Source organism: Phalaenopsis equestris, unplaced genomic scaffold, assembly GCF_001263595.1.
Source record: "Phalaenopsis equestris unplaced genomic scaffold, ASM126359v1 Scaffold000620, whole genome shotgun sequence".
In the NCBI taxonomy this organism is placed as follows: Eukaryota; Viridiplantae; Streptophyta; class Magnoliopsida; order Asparagales; family Orchidaceae; genus Phalaenopsis; species Phalaenopsis equestris.
The window spans coordinates 55,273-77,903 of record NW_018165060.1 but is presented as its reverse complement, the minus strand read 5'-3'; the positions used below and the strand labels follow the sequence as shown (position 1 = coordinate 77,903).

At 35.1% G+C, this 22,631-nt stretch overlaps 1 protein-coding gene across 1 annotated transcript in view; it reads left to right on the top strand.

The window, feature by feature from the left end:
* Nucleotides 1-1,013: 1,013 nt before the first annotated feature.
* LOC110029989 overlaps nucleotides 1,014-22,631 on the top strand; it is a 73,810-nt gene continuing 52,192 nt past the window's right edge. The window contains exons 1-2 of the mRNA XM_020732512.1: nucleotides 1,014-1,635; nucleotides 1,723-1,791. Coding sequence (XP_020588171.1) covers nucleotides 1,099-1,635; nucleotides 1,723-1,791 — 606 coding nt within the window. The 5' untranslated portion in view covers nucleotides 1,014-1,098. The remainder of the gene's footprint in view (nucleotides 1,636-1,722; nucleotides 1,792-22,631) is intronic.

The window sequence follows — 22,631 nt, the reverse complement described above, 5'->3', positions numbered from 1 at the left end:
TTGATTTAATTGAGACTTGTTATTGGTTTGACAATGATTTCTTCTTTTAAACTAAAGTGTGGTTTTGTTTTTACCATAGATTCTGAGTAGTTTTCTTTATCTTTCTTCTTAAAATGATAAGTAATTAAGTTTTGGACGGAAGTTATGGAAAATATTGATCTTGAATGATGGAAGAAGTTATATAGAACTGAGAGGCTACTTACAAATTATAATTTACAAGAATTGTTAAAGATACAATGGATAATGAATGCAAATAACAAAAAAAAAACAAAAAAAATTTAAATGCTATATTTTGAAAAAGAATTTGGAGGGATCATGTTATAAAGCTTGCTAACAGCTTTGCAATAGAGGCGATCAATCCTTACAGCTTTATTGAAAGTTATCTTCAATTAAGCTCAGGGACTAATATAAAAGATAATTGAAAGATAAAGATTTAAATCATATTAAGAGTCCCTCATATTTCAATGCAAAATAATGTCATCCAAAATTAATTCTTTAAATATACTTCAAATAAAAATATCAATACTGAAATAGATAGATTAACAGGGACGCAGATATATCCCAACAACTTCTAAAAAATATATTTCAAAATTTTATTTTTAAAACATATTTAAAATATTTAAAATATTTAAAGTTATTAGTAAATATTATATACTAAATTTATTGCAATTTTATTACAAATATAGTATTAAATCATTTAAATCCTCCCGTTCGGTTTTCACAACCACTTTCTCTGTTCTAAACAAAGTGCTTGCAGGTTGCTGCTGTATATTAGGAAAAAATATTACATCAGAACTTCACACGTAGAGTTACGTGCGGAGTCACGCCACACGTGAAGACCTGGTAACACGAAGAATATTCCCTATATGGGAAACACAATAAGACATCAATAGCACTTGACTAATACATAATAATACCTGAATAGTACGGGAGAAATATTTTAATGCGTGATGCTTCTTTTTTCTGCTTCACATGTATGAGGTGATTTGATTGTAATTCGGAATTAACTCTATTACTCATATAATATTTTTTCGTGCATTAGAGGAGCAGGAAAGAGATTGCGGGTTGCAGCCGCGCTTTAGAAGGAGCAGGTACGCGATGGTAGCTTCGATCTCACCCTTCTGCACATGGCTCTCAACTCCTCTTTCACTGCCTTCTTTGCACCGAACCCTTCCTCCAAAACCTTATCACATACTCGCCGCGGCACCTCCCGTATCCTCTTTTGCTCCTCGCTTTCTCTCTCTCGCTACTTCTACATGGCATTGTCACCGTCGGCGCCGACCGAGGGACTTAACCGTCTTCGCCGATGACGTTGACGTCGATTCTGGCGGCGGGGACGACTACGACATGGACGCTGACGAGGAAGAAGTGGAGGAGCTGGACAACAAGAAGGACTACGACCTGGAATACGATCACCTCCTTGGTGGCCCCATCCTACCGGCTGATGGTTCATCGTCGGATGACATTGAGATGGTGCGAAGCAGCAGTTTCGTCTCCACACTGGGCACGGAGTCCGAGAAGGTGGTAGATTACCGGATTAATGAGGAAGAGTTCCACAAGATTAGTCTTCTACACTGCGATTTTTTCATCCGAAAACCGCCTGACCCTGATAATAACGTCTATGACTTTAGAGAGGTCTGCTCTGTTTCATGAATTTGAGGCGTTATTTGCTATATTTGTAGATGATCGAGCGGAAATTATTTTTGTCATTTCTACAAACAGATGTACGTCACTCCACCAGACACGGATGTGTATTCGATTCCTAAGGTTCTTGCTCCCATGCCCGAGAAGGTAAACTGTAATTCTTTCATTCACTTAATTTGTTATAATAACCACATTTGAAGGAGTAAAAGTTTTTTTGGCTATTTCAATTTAGGGTGTTATTGTTTCACCTGTGGCTATACGAAATCTCAGTTCAAAAATAGCTCTGAAAAATTTAATGTTCAAAGGCTAGTGTTTCGGAAGTAGTTGATCTGTTTGAAAAATACAGTCTTGAAAATGTTGTTTGTGTATAAATATCTGTAATATCCCCTAATAGATATTATCTAAAATTCATATGTATTTTTAATGTTTGTAACTCTCTTTTTTAACTGTGTAACCTAAATTAGCAAGAATACGAAAATAAAGTCAAAATTAAATTATAGAATAAAGAGAAGACTATAATTTAGAAATTGTATTTTTTGAGAAGACTAGAATTTAGAAATTGCATTTTTTTTCTAAAACTTATTCTGTTCAGTAAAAAAAAAAAAAATCAAAATGGATAAATATTTGAAATAAGGCCGATGATTATAACTCAAGTACTTTTGACTTACAATACCTTTATCATAAGATGCATGACAATGCATGGTAGCATATTGAAGTAAGGAGAATAGAAATCGAATATCTTAACGACAAGAAGAGTTACAAAAAAATGAGTTAAACATCTTCAACATAAACTGCACTAGAAGTCTGAATTATGAGCTATGTTACTAATAGATCCTACATTAGTCGAGTTTGTATTCCAAATTACATTAACATCATCAAAATAAATACAACGCTAACAATAATAATAGAAATGCAGAGCAATATCTTCATAAGAAATTTCAAGTTTTCAAGACTCTTCTTCATGGTATCTTCAGATGTATTTCCTTCTTCATCATGTCATTCCTATCTTGCATCGCGTGGTTCATCCACCCACTGAAACAATTTGTAATCTTCATTTGATCGATTTTGGGACATCTATAGAATTTTGTGCCAGCGTTTGCACCTTTCTCTTTCTTGAAAACAATGCATAACAGGTTGCAACTACAAAATATTTGTTGATGTTTTGTCCCCTTAGAATTTGTTGAATAGTTTGAGCACATTTTCGATAATATAATTCTGTAAATTAACGATTAACACATAAATAATAAGTGAGAGGAAAGAAATAGGTAAAAAAAAATAGTTTTTAGGCAACACAAATAACAAAATTGAAAAGATATATAAAATTACAAATGAATCTCACCACACACGATTTTGATTCCTAAGCTATCGTTGACCTCATTTTTGGTGATGACTTTCTTTCTTCTTAGTACTTAGGATATAGTCATAGGATTTTTCTTTTGACTATCCTAGAAGACTAGAGATGGAACCCACCTACATAGAAATTCAAACCACCTCTTTGCTCTCTTTGAAACCCTACATGGATAGTCATGAACCTCCAGCACTTGGAAGGTTGAGGCCAACATGTGAGGATTCAAGGATGAGTCCTTATAGGACCGTTGAACTTAGGGTAACCCTGGGTGGCTAGGGTTTGGTCTCTCACACACCCAAACACATCACAATTCCCCACTTGTCCTAAAATCCCAAAATTACACCAATTGAACCTATTTCTCTTTGCTCTTTTGAAAACTTATGTGGGTGTTCGACAAGCTCTTAGCCCTTTGGCTAGGGTAGCTAGGACCAACACATGGAGGATCCAAAATGGGCTTCCCCCTGGTTTCATGGCTCAAATAAGGTACTCATCATGATTGACATATCCAATGACCTTCAATTCCACCTAGACACCCAAATTTGGCATTCTAGCCACTAACTCCTCCACAATTACCAAATTACGCCTGGAACTCTAATTTTCCAAAAATGAAATCTTGAAATTCTCTTCAAAAATCATATCAAACTACTCCTAATTAATAAAATTGACCAAAATACCTAATTGTCCCCAAAACTCTCAAAATACCTCCAACTTTGCCAAAATTACCAAAATACTTGTACCAAAAAATTTGCCAAAACTCTAATTCCACCAATTTTCATCCCAAAGTTCATTTAAAAATTCCCCACATTGCCCAATTGCCCTAAATTTGCCAAATTTGACCAAATTGGCCAATTTTGACCAAAATCCCATTTTTACCCATAACTTGCCAAATTCCCCAAATCAATCATAATTTCCACCAAATTCATTTTAATTTCACCCAATTTCAAACTCAAATTGTACATCAACTTATCCAATCCCAGTCTATACCAATTTGGAGCCCAAGTGAACCAACCTCCAAACCCTAATTTCAATTTTGAGTCAAAATCCCCAATTTTACCATACCCCTAAATTTCTTCAAATTGAACCCCATAACCAACACAATTTCCCCAATTTTAAATTCTAAACTCTTCATAAAACTCTCCTAGACCAATTTGAACTTTCAATTGGCCTAGGCCCAAATTCAAGCTTAGCCTAAATCTAACCCAAACCAAAACCCCCAATTTTACCTCAAAATTCAAATTTCACCAAATTGAACTTCATGAAACCCCCATTTCTACCCAATTGATAGTCAAACTACTCATGACAATTTTCTAAACTATTTTAGACTTCCAATTGACCCAAATCCAAATCCTAACCTAACCTAAATCCAAACCCAAACCAATTACCCCAAAATAGACTTTAAGCCAAAATTCCATCAAATTGAGCCATTCAATCAATTCAATTTCAACAAATTCATTTCCTAAACTCTTCGTGACATTTCCCTAGACTAGTTGGACCCTTCAATTATTTTTTAAACCAAGCCCAAGCCAAGCCCAAGTTCAGTTTCTAGCCCAAACCCTAATTTCAAGCCTAATGTTACCTCCTAAAAGAGCTCTTTTGGGAGGTGACAAGTGGTATTACAACAGATTACTGTCTGCCAGGTGTGTGAACTCTCCATGGTCCAGTGGGACCCTCGGTGGAGCCGATCCATGACGAGAGCGTCACGTGATTTAGTGGAGAAGAATGTCACGGACAAAAAGTCCCACATTGGCTAGATGTAGGGCCGAAAAGCAGTATTTAAGTCCTGGGCTGCCCACCACCTTTAAGAGCTCTTTCGGGAGGTGACACTAAGCTCTAAATTAACGTAAACATTTTGATTTAACTAAGCCTAATCATCTCTGCCATTCCCAAGTCCCCTAGGATGCTAATCAAATCATCCATGAACCAAATCTTGAGCCATGGACCAAGGGTTCCCCAAATCATGGAACCTTCCACCATAATTGGCTAAGCTCTCTACCCCATGCCATCAACCATTAAATCAAAAAACTAATCACCATTAAAGCTTCTTTAACCTTCCCTGACCTAGCTAGCCACCTCCCTTGACCTGGCCGGCCGACCTAGTCGCTGGAAAACCCATAACCAAGAAGGCCATCCTTGGTTTAAACCCAAATTTCTACCCATCTAATGTAGCTCACCCCCATTGGTGAATTGCGCCGCTCAACCCTCCACCTAAGCATCCTTCTCCATCCCTTGGCTTGACCAATTAAGCCCTAATTCCATAACTATTTAAACCAGCACTCTCTCGGCCAAAAGAAGAGTGCTGCCAATTCCTTAGGGAGACCCCTCCGAATTGCTCTCACAACTTTCCCAGACCTTCCTAAGCTCATCCCAATAGAATTCCAACCATCTCCCCCACTGTAAAAGCCTAATTTCAAGCTTGAAATCCATGATTTTTTCTGTCACTCCACCAAACTTCAAATTGATTGCTCTCACAGCTTCCTCAGACCAAACGAGGAAGTTCCCCATCGAAGCCCCCTCACTTTGAGCACTCTAACCCACTCCTAGACCAAACCCGAATCACCCTTTGATCGAACTCTTGCCTAGGCTCAACCTCAGCTCAAATTGGCGCTTGAAGGTGTTTCGTGAGGTCACAACGAATATCTACAACTAACCCAATCGAGGCCTCACCTCTTGGGCAAAGGTATAGCTCACAAACTTCAAAATCGTGCCCGATTTCATTAATTGTGTAGAGAAGTTTAATTCCATATGCATTTAATCGTGTAGATGTGCTCGTCTCGATTAGATGAAACTATAGGATCAAACCCCATGCGATTTGGTTTAGAATCGAGCGAGATCTTAGGTTTAGAAAACATGCGGTTCTCGGTTTAGGTTAGATGGGGATGATGAACGGATGCCGTCCATTCACGCGTGTATCGAATCAACAGACCAGATGACGTTGGATGATACCTTGGAGCGTTAAAGGCGGGTTGATGAGACACTCACTCAGAAGGCGGCGTCAAATGTAAGGTCGTCGCGTGGAGCTTCCACGGGTCTTATGTTGCGCCGACGCTGAGGTGGATAAGTAGATAAATAACTATTTAAATGATTTAAATAATTTAGAAACTTTAAAAATTCATAACTTGGTGTAGAAAAATTATAGAAATAAAATAAAAATACACGTGCTCAGTGAATAGAGAGAATCATGTGATCAGGAATATTCTCTGATTTTTCCAAAGTTAGAGTACACCCATAACATGGTAAACCCTAATTTCTAAGTTTAAGTCACCCATTTGCTTAAAATAATTATATAAATTAAAATAAAAATCAGAAAAACATGAGACTTGGGGCCCGTTTGGGGCAGCTTATTCACTTGCGGCGACGTTTTGAAAACGCTGCCCCAGTGTTTGAATATTGCGTTGAGCGACCGTTTCTCTGCCGCACCCTATCCTCGATCCCGAATTCCTTAAGGGCGAGCGAAGCGGAGGGGTCCTTGCGTCCCGCATATGAGTATCGCGTTAGGGTAATATTCTACTCCTGTGCCCCTCGCTTGCTCTCCCCTTCTACTCTCGCCCTCCCGTTCTTCCTTCCTCCTGCAACTTCTCTCGCGGAGATCAATATCGAGGTAACGAAAATCCTCGCTCTAGGGCCTCCTTGATCTTCCATTTGCTCCTTCTCGCCTCAAATGAGGTATCTTTGCACATTTTTTGCTTTTATCTGAAAAGAGATATATGGTATTTCAACGATAGAGAGAAATTTTTGCATTTCTTTGAGAAGAGATATATGGTATTCATTAGATTTCAACAGATTGCGAATAGAGGGAATTTTTTTCTTGCTCTCATTCCCGCATCTCCCTTCGCATTACTGTTTCCTTCTTCCCCTCTCTGATATTCTCAAATTTTTACAAATAGAGAAAAAGTTGGCATTTTCCTGCTACAGATTTATGGTTTCCATATAAATACCTGTATGTCTCTCGTTGGGATTATGTTATTGGAGCTTGATTAGAATTTATAGTTGAGTTTGCAATAATTTCTTGAAATTCCCTTTCGATTGTCTATTGTTCTGTAGAGGCGAAATTAGATTCTCGAATGTTTGCTGCAGTTCCTGGTTTATGGTTTTGCAGCATAATTGGATTCGTTACTCTACTGATTTTTTCGAATTGCTGGAAAGTATTGGTTTTGATTTTTTCGAATTGCAACATAATTGATTATGTTCCTAGATATTCCGAACGAAATACAGTTTTGATTGCAATGGTTGTTGAAAGATGTTTCATATGTTCAGTATTTGATTTAAAAAATTGTACAGTACTGATTACAATGGTGGCTGAAAAAATTTATGGATATTCATTTTCAGTATTGAATTAGCTGCGAAAGTGGGTGTTTCAAATTCACTCGAAAATTGATTTCAAAAATGCCTCATATAAATATCCATTACCTGCAGTTAAGGTTTTATGTATTAGCTGTACTTTTTACACTTGTTTGGTTTGCTGCTGTTCTTGGTTCTTGGTTTTGCAGCAATTTCTGGTTTAATAGCTGCATTGGATGCAGTTCCTGGTTTATGTATTTCGCAATAACACTTCGTATTGGCTTGGACACAATTTCTGGTCTACTAGCTACAATGGATTCAATTTCTGTTTTAATAGCTTCATTGGATGCGTTGGTGTGATGCATTTTTCTGGTATACTAGCTAAAATGGATGCAGCTTTTGGTCTTCCTTTTTCGGGTTTGATGGCTACGAGCTGCAGAAATTTGTTTTGGCATTACAATTTGACATTAGATTATGTGCAGCAATGTCATCTATTATTGTTGGATTATGTGTTGCAATGTCATCTATTATTGACATTAGAAGTTTGTTTTGGCATTAGAAATTTGTATTGGCATTAGAAGTTTGTATTTGCCACAGAGGTTGCTATGTTTATAGGGCTTATATGCAGCAATGTCAACTATTATTGCTGCAGCAGTTTTATAACTATGTATCCTATACAATTTCATAATGAAACATTCATGCCTTTTTTTCTGTGGATGTAGGTCATTGACCGAACCACATAATTCTTTCGTATACTTATACTTCTATTTTGATTTGTTAATTGCAACACTGTGGAGATTCTTTGTGTATAATGCTTTTGTTCATTATAGTTCCAGCATGTCTAAAGAATGGGGTCCGTCCGCAATGTGAGATAAAGAAGTGACAAATATTTTTTACGATTTGTGTGTTAAAGAAATAGAATTGGGAAATCGGCCGACAACGTACTTCAACAAGGAAAGTTTGTTGAATATAACTAGAAGGTTTAAAGAACTGACTGGAAGAGATTATGATAGACTAAAGTTTAAAAATAAATGAGATCAATTTGAAAATGAATGAAAGATTTGAAAAGAGCTAAAACGTGGATCAACCGGGTCAGGCTGGGATCCAATTAAACGGACAATTGATGCATCAGAAGAATGGTGGGCTGAGAAATTAGAGGCATGACTTACATTTTCAACTTGTGTATATCAAAATTTTTTTTAATTACATGAGTGTCCTTAATTTCTGTTATAGGCACTGCCGACAACAAAAAAATACAAGCAAAGGGAATTGAGTTGGATTTTATTTTGAAGAGAAACTTGACATAATGTTCAAGGGGGTAGTGGCAACGGGAAAACAAACATTCACCCCTAGTGAGACGGGGTTTGCATGAATACCCGATGATTTTACACCAGAGCCGGTGGCAGTTGAAGAAAAAATATACAGTGTTAACCGGAGGGAGATGAGGGAGTCAAGCTCACATATGAAAAGGCCCAAGCTAGGAAGAAAAAAGAAAGAAAATAATACTTTTGTGAGAAGCTCATTTGACAGACTCATAGATGCTTTTGGAGCGCCACTGCCTACTCCACCTGACAACACTATCTTCGATTGTTTCACACTTTGAAAACCTTCCCTGAAGTTGTAGCAGATAAGCACTTTCATGTAATATGTATGAAAAAACTTGAGGATCCAACACGTAGACACATATTTATGGCAATGGAACCAGAGTTGCGAGTCAAATATTTACGTGTATTGTTAATGATTGAGTTTTTATTGGTTTTCAAGCAATGTATTATGTACTATTCAAAGTCATGAACTCATCTGTTATTTGGATTTGTGTTTCTTATTTAAAATGTACTTTTATTTGAATCCTGAATGCATATTAGTGGAGCTCAATATTTTTTTTATTCTTACTAGCTGAGTTTTCTCGTTATTTATTTCTCGCTCGCTGTATTGATTAAAAAAATGATGAAATAACTGATATATTTCTTCCTTTAGGATGGATCCACAACATGAACGTCGTAAGAGAATGACATGGGCTGCAACTATTGTCATATTACTGTTGGAGTATTACCGATCAAGCCGTGTTCGTATACCCCGAATGACCTCCAGCTTCGTTGGGGATAAATGGGTTGGCGAAATGCTTTCTGGACATCCTATTAGGTTCAGTAACATATTCTGAATGACAATACCGATCTTTATGGATCTCTTGCACGAGTTATCCATCAATCACAGACTCCAAGGTTCTTCGAGAACGACGAGAAGGGAGGTATTGACTATAACGTTATATATTCTGTCACCGAATGAATCAATAAGGGGTGTTATGGAGATATTTCAGCATTCATCGGAGATAATAAGCCGTTATTTTTCCAAAGGCATACAGATACTTGTTAGCTTAGCCGCTAAAATCAACAGGCCAGATGATCTGTCATTTGCTAGTACTCCAGAACAAATCGCAGTCGATCCCCGTTACATGCCTTACTTTAAGGTAATGTTACTTTTATTTAATTTTCATAACAATATATAAATATTTATTTCCTAAATATTTCCTAACTTTGTCAAACAGAACTGCATAGGTGCAATTGATTGTACTCACGTTGATGCATGAATACTCAGTCAGGACAGGGTAGCTTACATTGGTCGAAGTGGATCGACTACTCAAAATGTCATGGCGGCATGTGACTTCAACATGTGTTTCACATATGTTATGGCGGGCTAGGAAGAGAGTGCACTTGATAGTTGAGTTTTCACCTATGTTACGAGGAATAAATCGCAAGGTTTTCCTCATCCACCTTCAGTTATGTTTTGATTTATAAAATTACAAGTTATAGGTATTTACTGCAAATAACAATATCTTCCATAACAGGAAAATACTATTTAGTTGATGTTGGATAACCTATGTAGAGGGGCTATTTGAAGCCATATCCAGATAGGTATCATTTTCCTGATTTTGAGCGAGCAAGTGCAGTATTCGTGGTAGGAAAGAAATGTTTAACAAACGCCACTCCTCTTTATGTGGGGTAATTGAAAGAACGTTTGGTGTGTGGAAGAAGAAATGGGTCATCCTACGTGATATGCCGTCATATCCATTTCAGAAGCAGGTGCATATTGTGGTGGCAACAATGACACTTCATAACTTCATACGGCGACATCCTTCATGTTTAGATACGGACTTTAGTATGACTGATAATGAAGAGCTGACAATCTATGAAGAACCATCAGAAAACATGATTCGGCCTTCAGTTCTTGAGGATGAGAATGAATTTAATGAATTTGTAGTTCATGATGCGGAGGGTGTGGCTGAAATGACTGTTCTGAGGGAGTCTATAATAGACGCTATACATGACAGCTAATCCAACAAGTCTTTCTTTTCTTCGTATATATGTAGATTAATTTTTATGTGTATTTTATTTTTTTTTGGAATTAAGTACTTACTTTTTTTTGGTTTTTTTCACAGTTAAAAAAACATGACTTCTAGGATATCAGTTACAGATAGAGATATTTTGTGTTATTGTGGTCTACCGTCTCCGTTGCTCACGTCGCGTTAGACTCATAACTATGGGAGACAGTTCTACGGTTGTGTCAAGGGTGTTTCTGCTCGTTGCGACTTCTTCCTTCTTCCGGTGGGCTTCTTCCGGTGGGCTAACAGTCCCTCATATTACACTGCCAGCAGTCATGAGAATCCGATGTTTTCTCAGGTTGACAGTGCAGATGACACAAACATAGCTAGAGTCTGAAATTAAATATTTTAATATTTCTTATTGTAGTTGTACTTTTTTTATTTATTCTGGTACTCACGAGAGTGTGAGAACTGTATGTCATCTTTTAGAACTGATCTGTGATGATCGTATGCTTCTGCAATATATGCTTCTGTTCTACCAATAAGCTATTCTGAATAAACTGTCCCAAATAGTTTTATCAGACAGGGGCAGAAATGTCATTTAACCACCAATAAACTAATCTGAATAAGCTGCCCCAAACAGCAAGACAGATTATTCTGATAATCTGTAAATTATCAGATTATCAGAATAATCTGTTTATCAGCAAATTATAAATAATCAACAGTTGCGCCAAACAAACCCTTGCTTTGGTGGGTTCACTATGTTCAAGAGGAGCATAAGAAAAATAAAACCCAAGTTTAAATGTCTTTAAAATATAATTTCCCAATTTAAGTCATTAGAATTTGTAAAAAATTAAATAAATAAAATATAATTAAAAAAATCATAAAATTGATCCACACTTAAGATGATGAACATATTAAGTCTCTGTAAAAATTTAAAACTAATATGAATTGATTTGACCATCAAAGTGTATTTTTTAAGATAAATGAGATTTTTGCACTAAAATAATTATAATAAATAAAATATAATTAAGAAAAATTATGAAAAGTGGTTTGGAGTGATCCTTATGACCAGGGGCACCCAAGAAAAATAAAAATTGATGTTAAAATAAATAATTAATTTTTGAGCTAATTTTTATTTTAAAAAAATTTAAAAATTCTAAAAATCACAAAGATAAGTAAATGTACCAAAATGTCACAAATTGTTCCCTGACTACTTGAGTCCAATCAGAATATTTTTTCTAATTTTCTTGATGAAGTTATATATTTTTAAATACCTAAAATGTATTTTCCTTAATTTTTCACTAAAATAATTATAAAAAATAAAATAAATATCAGAGTAATATAAAATAAGTTTCTTTGAGATTCTTGAAGTCAGGGGATCAATGAAAATATAAAATTGATTTTTTTAAATAAAGTGTATTTTCTATTTAATTAACCACCAAAATAAATAAATAATTATAATAATTAAAATATAATTCAAAAAATTATGAAATTTGGTCCAAGTGATCCTCTGACCTAGGTGAACCTCTAAGAATTTTTTTAAGAACAGAAACTTTACCTTGATTGATTGAATGAATAACTTTGGAAATTCTCATTTTTGGACTAAAATAATTATATAAATTAAAATAAAGATCAGACTAATATAATTTCTTCTCTAGTATCTCAATTAAACCATGAGAGATATGTCAGCAAATTTTCAAACCCATATAAATTAATTTAAAAGATTTATGAAGATAGGAGCCTTAGGGGCAAAGTTGTAATTTCCACCTTTCACCCCTAATTAAAACTTAGGATGAGCTAAAAACTTAAATGGTAATATTTTAATCCTAAGCAATATTTTAAAGTGATTGAAACATGAGGGTAAGAGATAGAAACCAGTCGACCTTCACTTTTAGAAAAAAAATGGTATAATTGTAATTTTCCAAATTGTTAAACATTGGAAGAAGAAACCAAGTTGAGTTATCCAAATGTTTGAGACATAAGTCAGGGAGTCAATATCTTACTAATCTAGAGTCCCAAACCAATGGTTGAGTTATAGGTCGATCTTTTAATCAAATGTTCTTAGTATGTCTTTTTCCAAACTTATGCATCACCTCTAATGATTTAAGAGCTTTGTAGTGAACTAAGTTTAATCTAATGATACTTGAGGATTAGTTGAAATATAAATCATAATTAATCCCCTTCAAACTGTTTAAGCTCAAACTTGCCTATCCCTCTTCTCTTGGGTTAATTGAGGTATAGGACTGAACACGTCTTAAACCTAATGAACTTCGGGTTGACCTATTCGACAACATAATAAGTTCAAGTGAACTCGAAACGGTTCAAAGATTCTTAAAAGTTGTTCAGGGTTATGCCCCGAACACTTTTATAACCTTTTGGATATTTGGAAGAAAAACTGAATTTATTATGCTTTGTTCAAGAAAATCATTCTTAAAACCTCTAGGGCCCCATCAAGTTATGAATTGTGGTCTCTTTTGAATTTAATCATTAAAGCTTCATTCCTACATAACATTTGTTCCAACTTTACACTTTGAAATATATGCATGATTATGAGTGCTAATATTTCAGCGGAGACAGCGAGAAAATGAAAGGTACGCATTTACAGTTATTTATCGTCATTTTATTACTGCAATTTACCAGCAGCTTAATATATTATGCATGTTTGGTTTAAATAATTTTAAATAGTCAAAACAAGCAACTTTTAAAATTAAGATAAATATTTTTCAAAATTAAAATTAAACTTAAACATTTTTCAAAACAACAAACAAACATAATACGTTCCTTTGGAATTTACGGGAGTTTCTCGGATGAGGTAACCTACATTGCTAACGAGATCTTCCTAGTTTAAATGAGCTTAACAACTTGTTTAGACTAAGTAAATTCTAAACTTGTTTAGACTAAGTAAATTCAAAAGAAAATAGTGGTACCGGAATGAGAGAATCGTGAGATCCTAACTGGTGTCGCTTTAATCAACTTTAACCCCCTCACAATACTTGAACAACAACAAAACTTATCACTTGAATTGCAAAAAATTAAAATTTTGAGTCTGGAGCTGTCACTTCGATGAAAAGCTTAGAGCAAAACTCTGTGGGCAGCAGGTGGAGGACAACATTCTACAACAACAAAATCAGACTACTTCAGCTAAAACTTTCCTTAGAATTAAATAACAAGTCATAAAATTTCGAGGTTTTCTGCTTATTATAATGTAATTCCTCAACTCATCTTTATGTTTTGCACAACCATGTTGTCTAATATAGCCCTAACTCGTTTTAGGCTCTGAGGCTGTCGTTTGTTACGACGTAAACCCTCCTATATTCCAAGCTATTTGCATGACTATGTCATGCAAGTGTAATATCTAAATAATAAAACTGACAGGATAAAACATCAAATAATTTTTTTCTCAAAATTGAAGCCAAACCGTAGGATTATATAAGAAGTCATCAGGGTTCTCGAATCAGTGACTTCTCCTACCTTTTATTCTTTTGGATTCCTGAAAATAACTGTTCCGATTTGATCCATTCCTTTTTAAATTTCCAATGTCCAATCTTGAAATCTTAAACTTTCAAATTCCTGAAAGCAAAACCACTGATCTGAATCGTGAGTATTTTTAAGCGACTTCGGTCACTTAAGATATAATTAACTATAGGAGCTTACATCGATAAACATAACTTAATATAAACTCTATTTAATCTTCTATATTAAATAAATGAACTTGTTGGTCAACATAAAAGTTTTGCAGAGTAAAATGGATGTCATAAGTCCTTTAGTTTATTTAATCGAGTCTTACTATCAAGTAATGTGTCTATTCCTCAGGATAGGTACGTCACTTGCGCTGTTCACTCTTTTATTTAAACTATCGCATGTATGAGATCGGTTCGATCTCGTATTATCAAAAATTAAAATATTACTTTTCAAAATTATATATATATATATTAAATTAAATACTTTTTCCATGTTGACGACCGACAACGATTAGCTTACTTTTCAGTAAGCAGTTGTTATTGCATTAACAGTTTTGAGCTTTTACATGCTTACCACAATTTTTTTATATTAATATACCCAAACTTTAATATTAAAATTCCTAACACCTAACATCAAGACAAGATGTTTATCAAACTTTAGGTGTCCGATATGTAATTCATAATAATTGTTTGGCACGTGTGTAAATTTCTCTTGAAAATATAAGTCAAACATACATATATGTATGAAGAAGTTGAAAGGCAAGCTTGTAGAAGATTGAAACCAAATTATGCTGAAAATCTCAATAGGTACACTATATAACCATCTTGAGGTTATTGGTGGAAAAAATGAAAGTTTAAAATAGCATAAAAAGAAAACAATCATTTAATCAAAAGTTTCAAAGTATTTAGCTGAGACAAACAAAAATGTCCATTTATAAAAATAAGGGGCATTTCCATACACATCATATAATTCTTATGAATTTACATATCTTGGTTTTCTTTTGTTGCTCATTTTGCTCTCTTTGATGCCCCTAAAAAGAGTATTTTGGGCTGTATGCTTCAATATATAAGTATTAAAGCTTATGCAGATATAGAAGATAACATATATGAGAAGTTTAACATAAATAATCATTATGACAATAATAAAAAAATTAAGATAAGAGCATTTTCGTTGCTGAAGGATATGAAAGGTAAGAGTTTCCTAAATGACAAATGAAACTTCAAATAGGTCAAAAAAGCTCTTGATTTAAAAATCCGTAGTTTGAGAGATGATAACAAAAGAAAGAAAAATTCAAGCAGAATTGCCTAAAACAAAGAGAGATTCACAAAAATTTTAATCGCAGTATTCAGTTAGCACACGAATTGCCGCTGTAATACTTTTTTTTGGTAGCACTCTCTATGCTCTCTATCAGTAGGATTCATTGCTGTAAAAAACTAGGCACGCTACCGCATCACATGATATCACAAGTATAAACATCACAATATCGCAACACAAATTATCATCTGAGATTATAACAACACAAGTACCAACATTACAATGCAATATATCACCAGCACATCACATCATAATATATGAGAAGTACTAACAACAGAGCACACTCTATCACAAATAACTGCATCAAAACACAAAACAACACAAGTAGAATAAGTTTTTATTGTATCAAATAGGATGACACATAACAAATGCTAATAAAAAAAGTATTCGTTATACTAGAAAATAATAAAATATAAACATCAAAATAACGTGTTTTGCCAAAATATTAACATAAAAATAATTATTCTACAAATTCAAAACCTCATAAGTAAACTTAACTAAAAAAACATAGAACTAATATGAATCAATATTCGCGATATTTGTAGAAGAAGTGTAAGTAATGAACCCCCATCTCAGGTGCCATAGATATGAAAAACTCCCTTTGATATGACCTTCAAGTAGCTTTATGAAGTACAAATATATTTGCATATCTTCATAAATTTTTGCTGTTTGTTTTAAAATCTTTATCATATCAGGATTAGATGTAGAAAGTTTCAGTGTTTGCCTCAGAAGATAAATTTATACATGCTGTAACTAATTTTGATATATTTGCATATCTTCATAAATAATCAGACCTATATGCATGTTATTTTTTTTTCATGTTTAAAATCTTTTTTTAGCACTGATTATTTTACAAAGCAAGTTTTGCTCATCTACATTGTTGCCTTTCAATTAGGGGCAAAGAGCACTTGGGAGAGTAGCCAGATGACCTGAACATCTTTTTGTTTCATACTTGGGAGGCTGTACAGTCTTTTTGGGTATGTATTTATTAACTGAATTTAACAGCTCCATATATCTATGTTTTGATGATATGATTTCCATGCTTTCGTAAATATGATTGAACTTTAACATGCAATGTATCACGTATGTTGCGGCGATCCAATTAGACTAATTCATCACTCATTGAGTTTTGATTATAAAAATCAGGACGAGTGCTAGTTATAGTTGGCCTGAGCAAATTGCCAACCTCTATCGCACTCGAACCGACTTCTAAAAAAAGGGGGCTAGTTGGGGTGTGACAGAAAATGATATCAGAGTATGATTATTGAATGAAAAGAATGATGAAAGCATGTTGGATTTAGAAGATGTAAGAATGAGATCAAATATGAATTAATTTATACAGAGCTATATGTTGATGAATCAATTGTGGGTATCCCTTACGAATTAAGTTGTGACGTGTGCACGATAAAATTTTTATATGATAAATTACATGTGAATAATAAATTGTGCCGATACAAATAAACTTGTATAGATATGAAATGGGAAGTATGGAAGGCCAGTCTCGTAGGCCAAATGCAGAGCACAAAGTTAGAACTGAAACTGTTTTGGGCAGAAATGAAAATTAGAACAAGACAAATACAGACACTAGAATAATAGAGTTACAGGATATTTTGTAGTTGATATCACTAGTGGTTTATAAAGTGGTTTATAAAATGATTGCCATCTAAAGATCTTCCACCAGTATGGGGCCCAAATTTGAAATCGGGGCAAAAGTTGATTGACACTTGAAGATATTTTAGCCTTTATGCGACCTGCTTTCAATGATGCTAGTGACCCTATAGTTGATGAAGATTGGCTCCTGAAGATTGGAAAAATTCTGGATGGTATGATTTGTCTGGAAAACAGAAAGTGACACTCGCTACTTTCTTGTTAGAAGGCGAAACAGAAAGGTGGTGGCAGACACAACATAGAGAGAAATTTCAACTGACACCTCTTCTACAGATTCAGTGGGAAAAATTTGTTAAAGTCGTCAAAGATTGGTTTATTTTGCCTCCAACCACATTAGCACTATAGGATAAGTTCTTCAATTTACTCAAATGTCTAAAACAGTTATGCAATATGAGGCAGAGTTCACTTCTCTTTCCAGATATGCAACCTACTATCTCAGCACCCATGAGGAAAAGTGCACAGATTTCTACGCAGTCTCAGAGATCAGTTGAGGTTGGCATTAGCTCCATTTGAAATCAGTGATTTCTCCGTGCTTATTGAAAGGGCAAGTAGAATTGAAAATGAGCTGAACTTTTCCAATCAGTAATGTCAATCTCAGCAAACAAACCAAAGAATTTTGGTAAACGAGAACACTTTCAAAGCAAGAAATTTAAATATGAATGTTAGCAAACAGTCTGAGATAAAAACGCCAGTTTGTGAAAAGTATGGAAAAAAATATTTTGAGTAATGTTTGATCGGTTCCGAAAAATGTTACAAATGTGGATATTCAAGACATATTCAAATAAATTGTCCACAAGAATAGAAGAAAGATTGCAGACCACAGGTGATTCAAGGATAGGGATAGTCCAGAAAATTTTTGGAAGGTAGTCAGCTTATCAGTATGGCTATTAAAACAGTTCGTTGTTCGCGAACACCTCGTGTTTAGTTCGTTAAGAAACTTGTATTCGATTTTTGTTCGCTAAGTTAACGAGCTTCGCTAAGTTAACGAGCCAAACACAAACACTTTTTTTGTGCTCGATATATAAACGAACCAAACATGAACAAAGATTTGTTCGTTCGTGTTCGGTTCGTTTTGGCTCGAAATACTATTCATCAATTTTGTATATATATATATATATATTTTAATTGATTATAAATCTTTGTAGTATATATATATTTTTGAAAAAGCCCAAGGGCAAATATATTAATACTTACAGAAATGTTGTATGAGAGGACCTAAAAGAAAGTCAACTCATAAAATACAACACACACAAAACCCAAATAAAGCAAAAATACATAAAATCAAAAAACCAAAAAGTCACAAAAAGACACAAAAGTGCTAGGGACGTCCCAATTTAGTCCTCCTGCGTCAAGTTCTAGGAAGTGAGCCGATTAACAAATTTGTAAGTTGAGTAACATTGCCCGTAGTAACCAAAGTATCATCCATCAGATTCCTGAGCTGGAGTAGATCTCCATTCTTCTTCTTTCTCCTGGATGTGTAGACCTGCCATTCCTCATCCGATGTTTGACTCATCTGATCAGTAGATTCCAAAGGTGGTCGGACAGGTGTAGGTCGCTGCACATCATGATCTCCATGAGGCTGAGTGACATTAACATCTTTCTGGACCTGATGAGGCGATGGTGAAGCAGTAGAAGTATTTTTACCTGTATTATCGATGATAGGTTCTATGGCAGGCGGAGTCTGAAGAATCTCCCTCCCCCACGATAAGAGGTTCCAAAGACTGAGGAGCTACAACTGGGAATTGAATGACTGTCATATTGCCTACGGAGATATTGACATCTTCCGGGATATCCTTTTAATGATCAATAGTGTCCAAAACTTAGTGCTCATCTGGATTAGATGGAATCACAGCCTCTAGCGGAGTATTTTATTTTTTTAGTCTGAGGTGGGGGTGTAGATGGTGACATTAAGAACTAGAATGACCGAACATATGACAATTCGAACAATACGATGGAAAATACTTAATCTCTACCTTCTACCAATATCCATGGTGTTGTGTCCCCAACCAGATTTTCTCAGAAGCGGGTGAAGTAATGTCTCTTTCAACTAGTACTCTGGCTTCAAATGGACGAGAAAGATTAAAAGTAGGAATGTCCGTCTTGAGTGGTTTTTTATAAGCTGAGGCAATATAATATAATAATTTTTTAGAAAAATAATAAAATTTCAGGCTAGGGAGGCGAATCTAAACCGGAATGATTGACAGTTCCGTCTGTGGGTCCAAATCCACAGACCATTTCAGAATCTTCATTGTTTTGTTATCAATCCAGATTATATTTCTAACAAATAAGCGCATATAATATTCTTCATTGTTAATTTGAATAAGAACGTGTCTCCCATCTAATAGTCCAATTTTTCACTCTCCAACAAGGTGCATAAGTTTAAATTCTTTGCGAATGAACTCCGTTTTGGGATGACCATATAGAAATTTCCCAACGAAACTCAGACGACAGGAGGAAACTAGTTGAATACCATCGTCTTCTGTAAAAAAGATGACAAACGTTTCATTTTTTCTAACAGGCTTCTTGATGTCCTCCACCCACTCAAATGAAGGAGGAAAATATGGTGATTTAGGTGTACCTGAGGCGTGAACACCTACAAGGGCAGCAACATAGCAAGGGCGACAACATACGATCAATATGTCCGAAGCTATTCCAAACGAGGGAGGTGGGGCTGTGGGACAGCAAAGTGACAGTAGAGGAAGAGCAAATGCCGAAAGGGAAGTTGAGCAGTGGGCGATTTGTTTGAGCCAGAGGAAAGCTCGCGCTCTGCGAGCGAGGACAGAAGCCGCAGAAGAAGCCCGCGCTTCTCGGGATGACGAAGAATGAGCCGCGAGCCTCAAAAAGGAGCCCGTGATTCTCGGGATGATGAAAGAACGACGAAGCATGCGCCCAGACGTCCTTCAAATGTCGTCCCCGAGCCCGACGCCTTCACGCGAGAGCCGCTGACTCAAACGAGTCGCTGCGACGTGACGGCGAACAGGTGACGAAGACGAAGATGAGGAAAGACGAAACCGATGAAGATGCAGTGAATCAGAGAAACCAAGGATTTGCCATAGGCGAACCCTCGCAGGACGAGCGCCTTATATATATTGATGAGGAGTATTTAAAAAAATAAAATTAATTTACTAAAATGGTTATAATGTTTTATAATCAATTAAACTTATTAATTAAAAAATAAAATAAAAATATATTAACTTATATTTAAATGATGTTTTAATATAAACAATAAGATTTAAATATGACCCCAACCTTAATATTCTACTACTGTGTGATTAGTGTTGTCAAAACGACTCTTTGTTCACGAATAACTTGTGTTCGACTCGTTTGCTGCTCGCTAAGCAAACGAGCAGAATACGAACACTCTTTTTGTGTTTGAAATATAAATGAGCTGAACACGAACAGTGATATTTTTAAACGAGCTGAACACGAGCTAAGTTTGTGCTTCCTCGTGTTCGGCTTGTTTACAGTCTTACCTAACAGATATCAACTTTTGGGTAAGCCTTCAGTGCAAACAAAAGGGCAAACATTAGAACACAGAACATAACAATCAGTAAAAGCCCTAGGCTTTTCAATTATCCCTCAAGAAGCCAAAGAATCTGAAGAAGTGGTTACAGTTGCGCTTTTAATTCAAGATCAGCGTGGTACTGTCCTATTCGATTTGGGTGCATTGCAGTTTTTTATTTTTGATGAGTTTGCTGCCAGTTTACATGTTGAGATTATACATTTTTTTCCTGCTTTGTTTTGTTATATCATTGGAAAGTGGTTTTATGCCAATAGAAAATGCGTAGTGCATGTTCATATTCTTGATAAGAAATTGCTATAAGAGTTGATTATCATACCAATTCAAACCTTTGATGTCATTTTGGGGATGGATTGATTGATAAATCATTTTGCTATAATTGAATGCTGAAAAAGGAAGGTAAAACTGAAATCACCCGGTGAAAAGCTGTTCTATATCTCATGTAATCGAAGTGCATAATCTTTCCTGATTAGTGCAGTGAAAGAAGAAATCTTTGTGAGGCGGTGAATTAATATTTTTGGCAAAATTTGAAGTGCTAAATAAACATGTACAATAATTGCAAAAATCCAAATGGTTTCAGAATTTCCTGAAGAATTATCAAGACTACCACCAAAACAAGAAGTGGAGCTTAGTATTGATATGCAACTCGGAACTTGTGTAATATTCAAATATCCATAGAAGATGACTCTGAAGGAATTGCAAGAATTGAAATGTTAGTTGCAGGTATTAATCGATAAGGGTTTTATCAGGCCAAACAATTCATCGTGGAGTGCACCAATATTATTCATCAAGGAGGATGGATCCATGCGATTATGTATTGAATATAGAGAGTTGAATAAGGTGTTGATAAAGAACAAATTTCCTTTGCTCAGGATGGATGATCTATTTTGATCAATTAGAAGGTGCAACTATATTTTTCTGAATCGATCTGAGATCGGGATATAATCAGTTCGGAGTTAAGGAAGACAAGTTTTGGGACCAGGTATGATCATTATGAATTCTTAATTATGTCTTTTAGCTTGACTGATGCTCCTGCAATTTTCTTGGACTTGATGAATCGACTCTTCAAAACATATGTGGATTAGTTTGTTATTATTTTCATTAACGATATTTTGATTTATTCAAAAATTGATGAAGTTCATGCCAATCATTTAAGGATGGTTTTGGAGATACTGAGATCGAATCAGTTATATGTAAAATTTTGGAAATGTGAATTTTGACTGCTAATAATTGCATTTTTGGAACACATTATTAGTGGTTAGGGAATTTCAATTGATTCTCATAAGATAAAGACAATTATGGAATGATCTACTTTAAAGAATGTTATAGAGGTATGCAATTTCCTTGGTTTGACATATATTATAGGAGGTACATAAATGATTTTTCATAAATAGCTATGCCGTTATCCAAGCTGATTAGAAAAGATGCCCAGTTTGAGTCGACTGCAGAATGTGAGCATAGTTTCCAAGTTGAAGAAACATTTAACCATAACACCAGTGTTAGCTCTTCCATCAGGTAAAAAAAGATTCTAGATTTACAGTGATGCATTTTGCATTTTAATGCAGAATAGAAAAATGATAACTTATGCATCAAGACATTTGAAGCAACATGAAAGAAACAATTCGATGCATGATCTGGAGTTAGCTGCTGTGGTATTTACTTTCAAACTTCGGTGACATTATTTGTATGACATGAAATGTGAAGTCTTCACTGATCATCAAAGTCTGAAATGCATTTTCAAACAAAAAGAGCAGAATTTGAGGCCAGCAAAAATGGTTAGAGTTGATAAAAAATTATGATCTGGATATACAGTATTGTCCAGGCCGAGCAAATGTAGTTGCTGATTCATTGAGCTGTAAATTCATAGGTAGTGCAAGCTAGATTCTTACTTAGAGGTCAAAGTTGATGAAAGAAATTGATGCTGTACAACTGGAAGTTAGAAGATCAGGTGACATGGGTTATTTACATCAATTTACAGTGCAACTTACTTTAATTGATAGAATCAAGACAACTCAAATAGTTAACAACTAAAATCCGAAACTCCTAAAACATTGTCAATTAGGAAAGAAGATTGA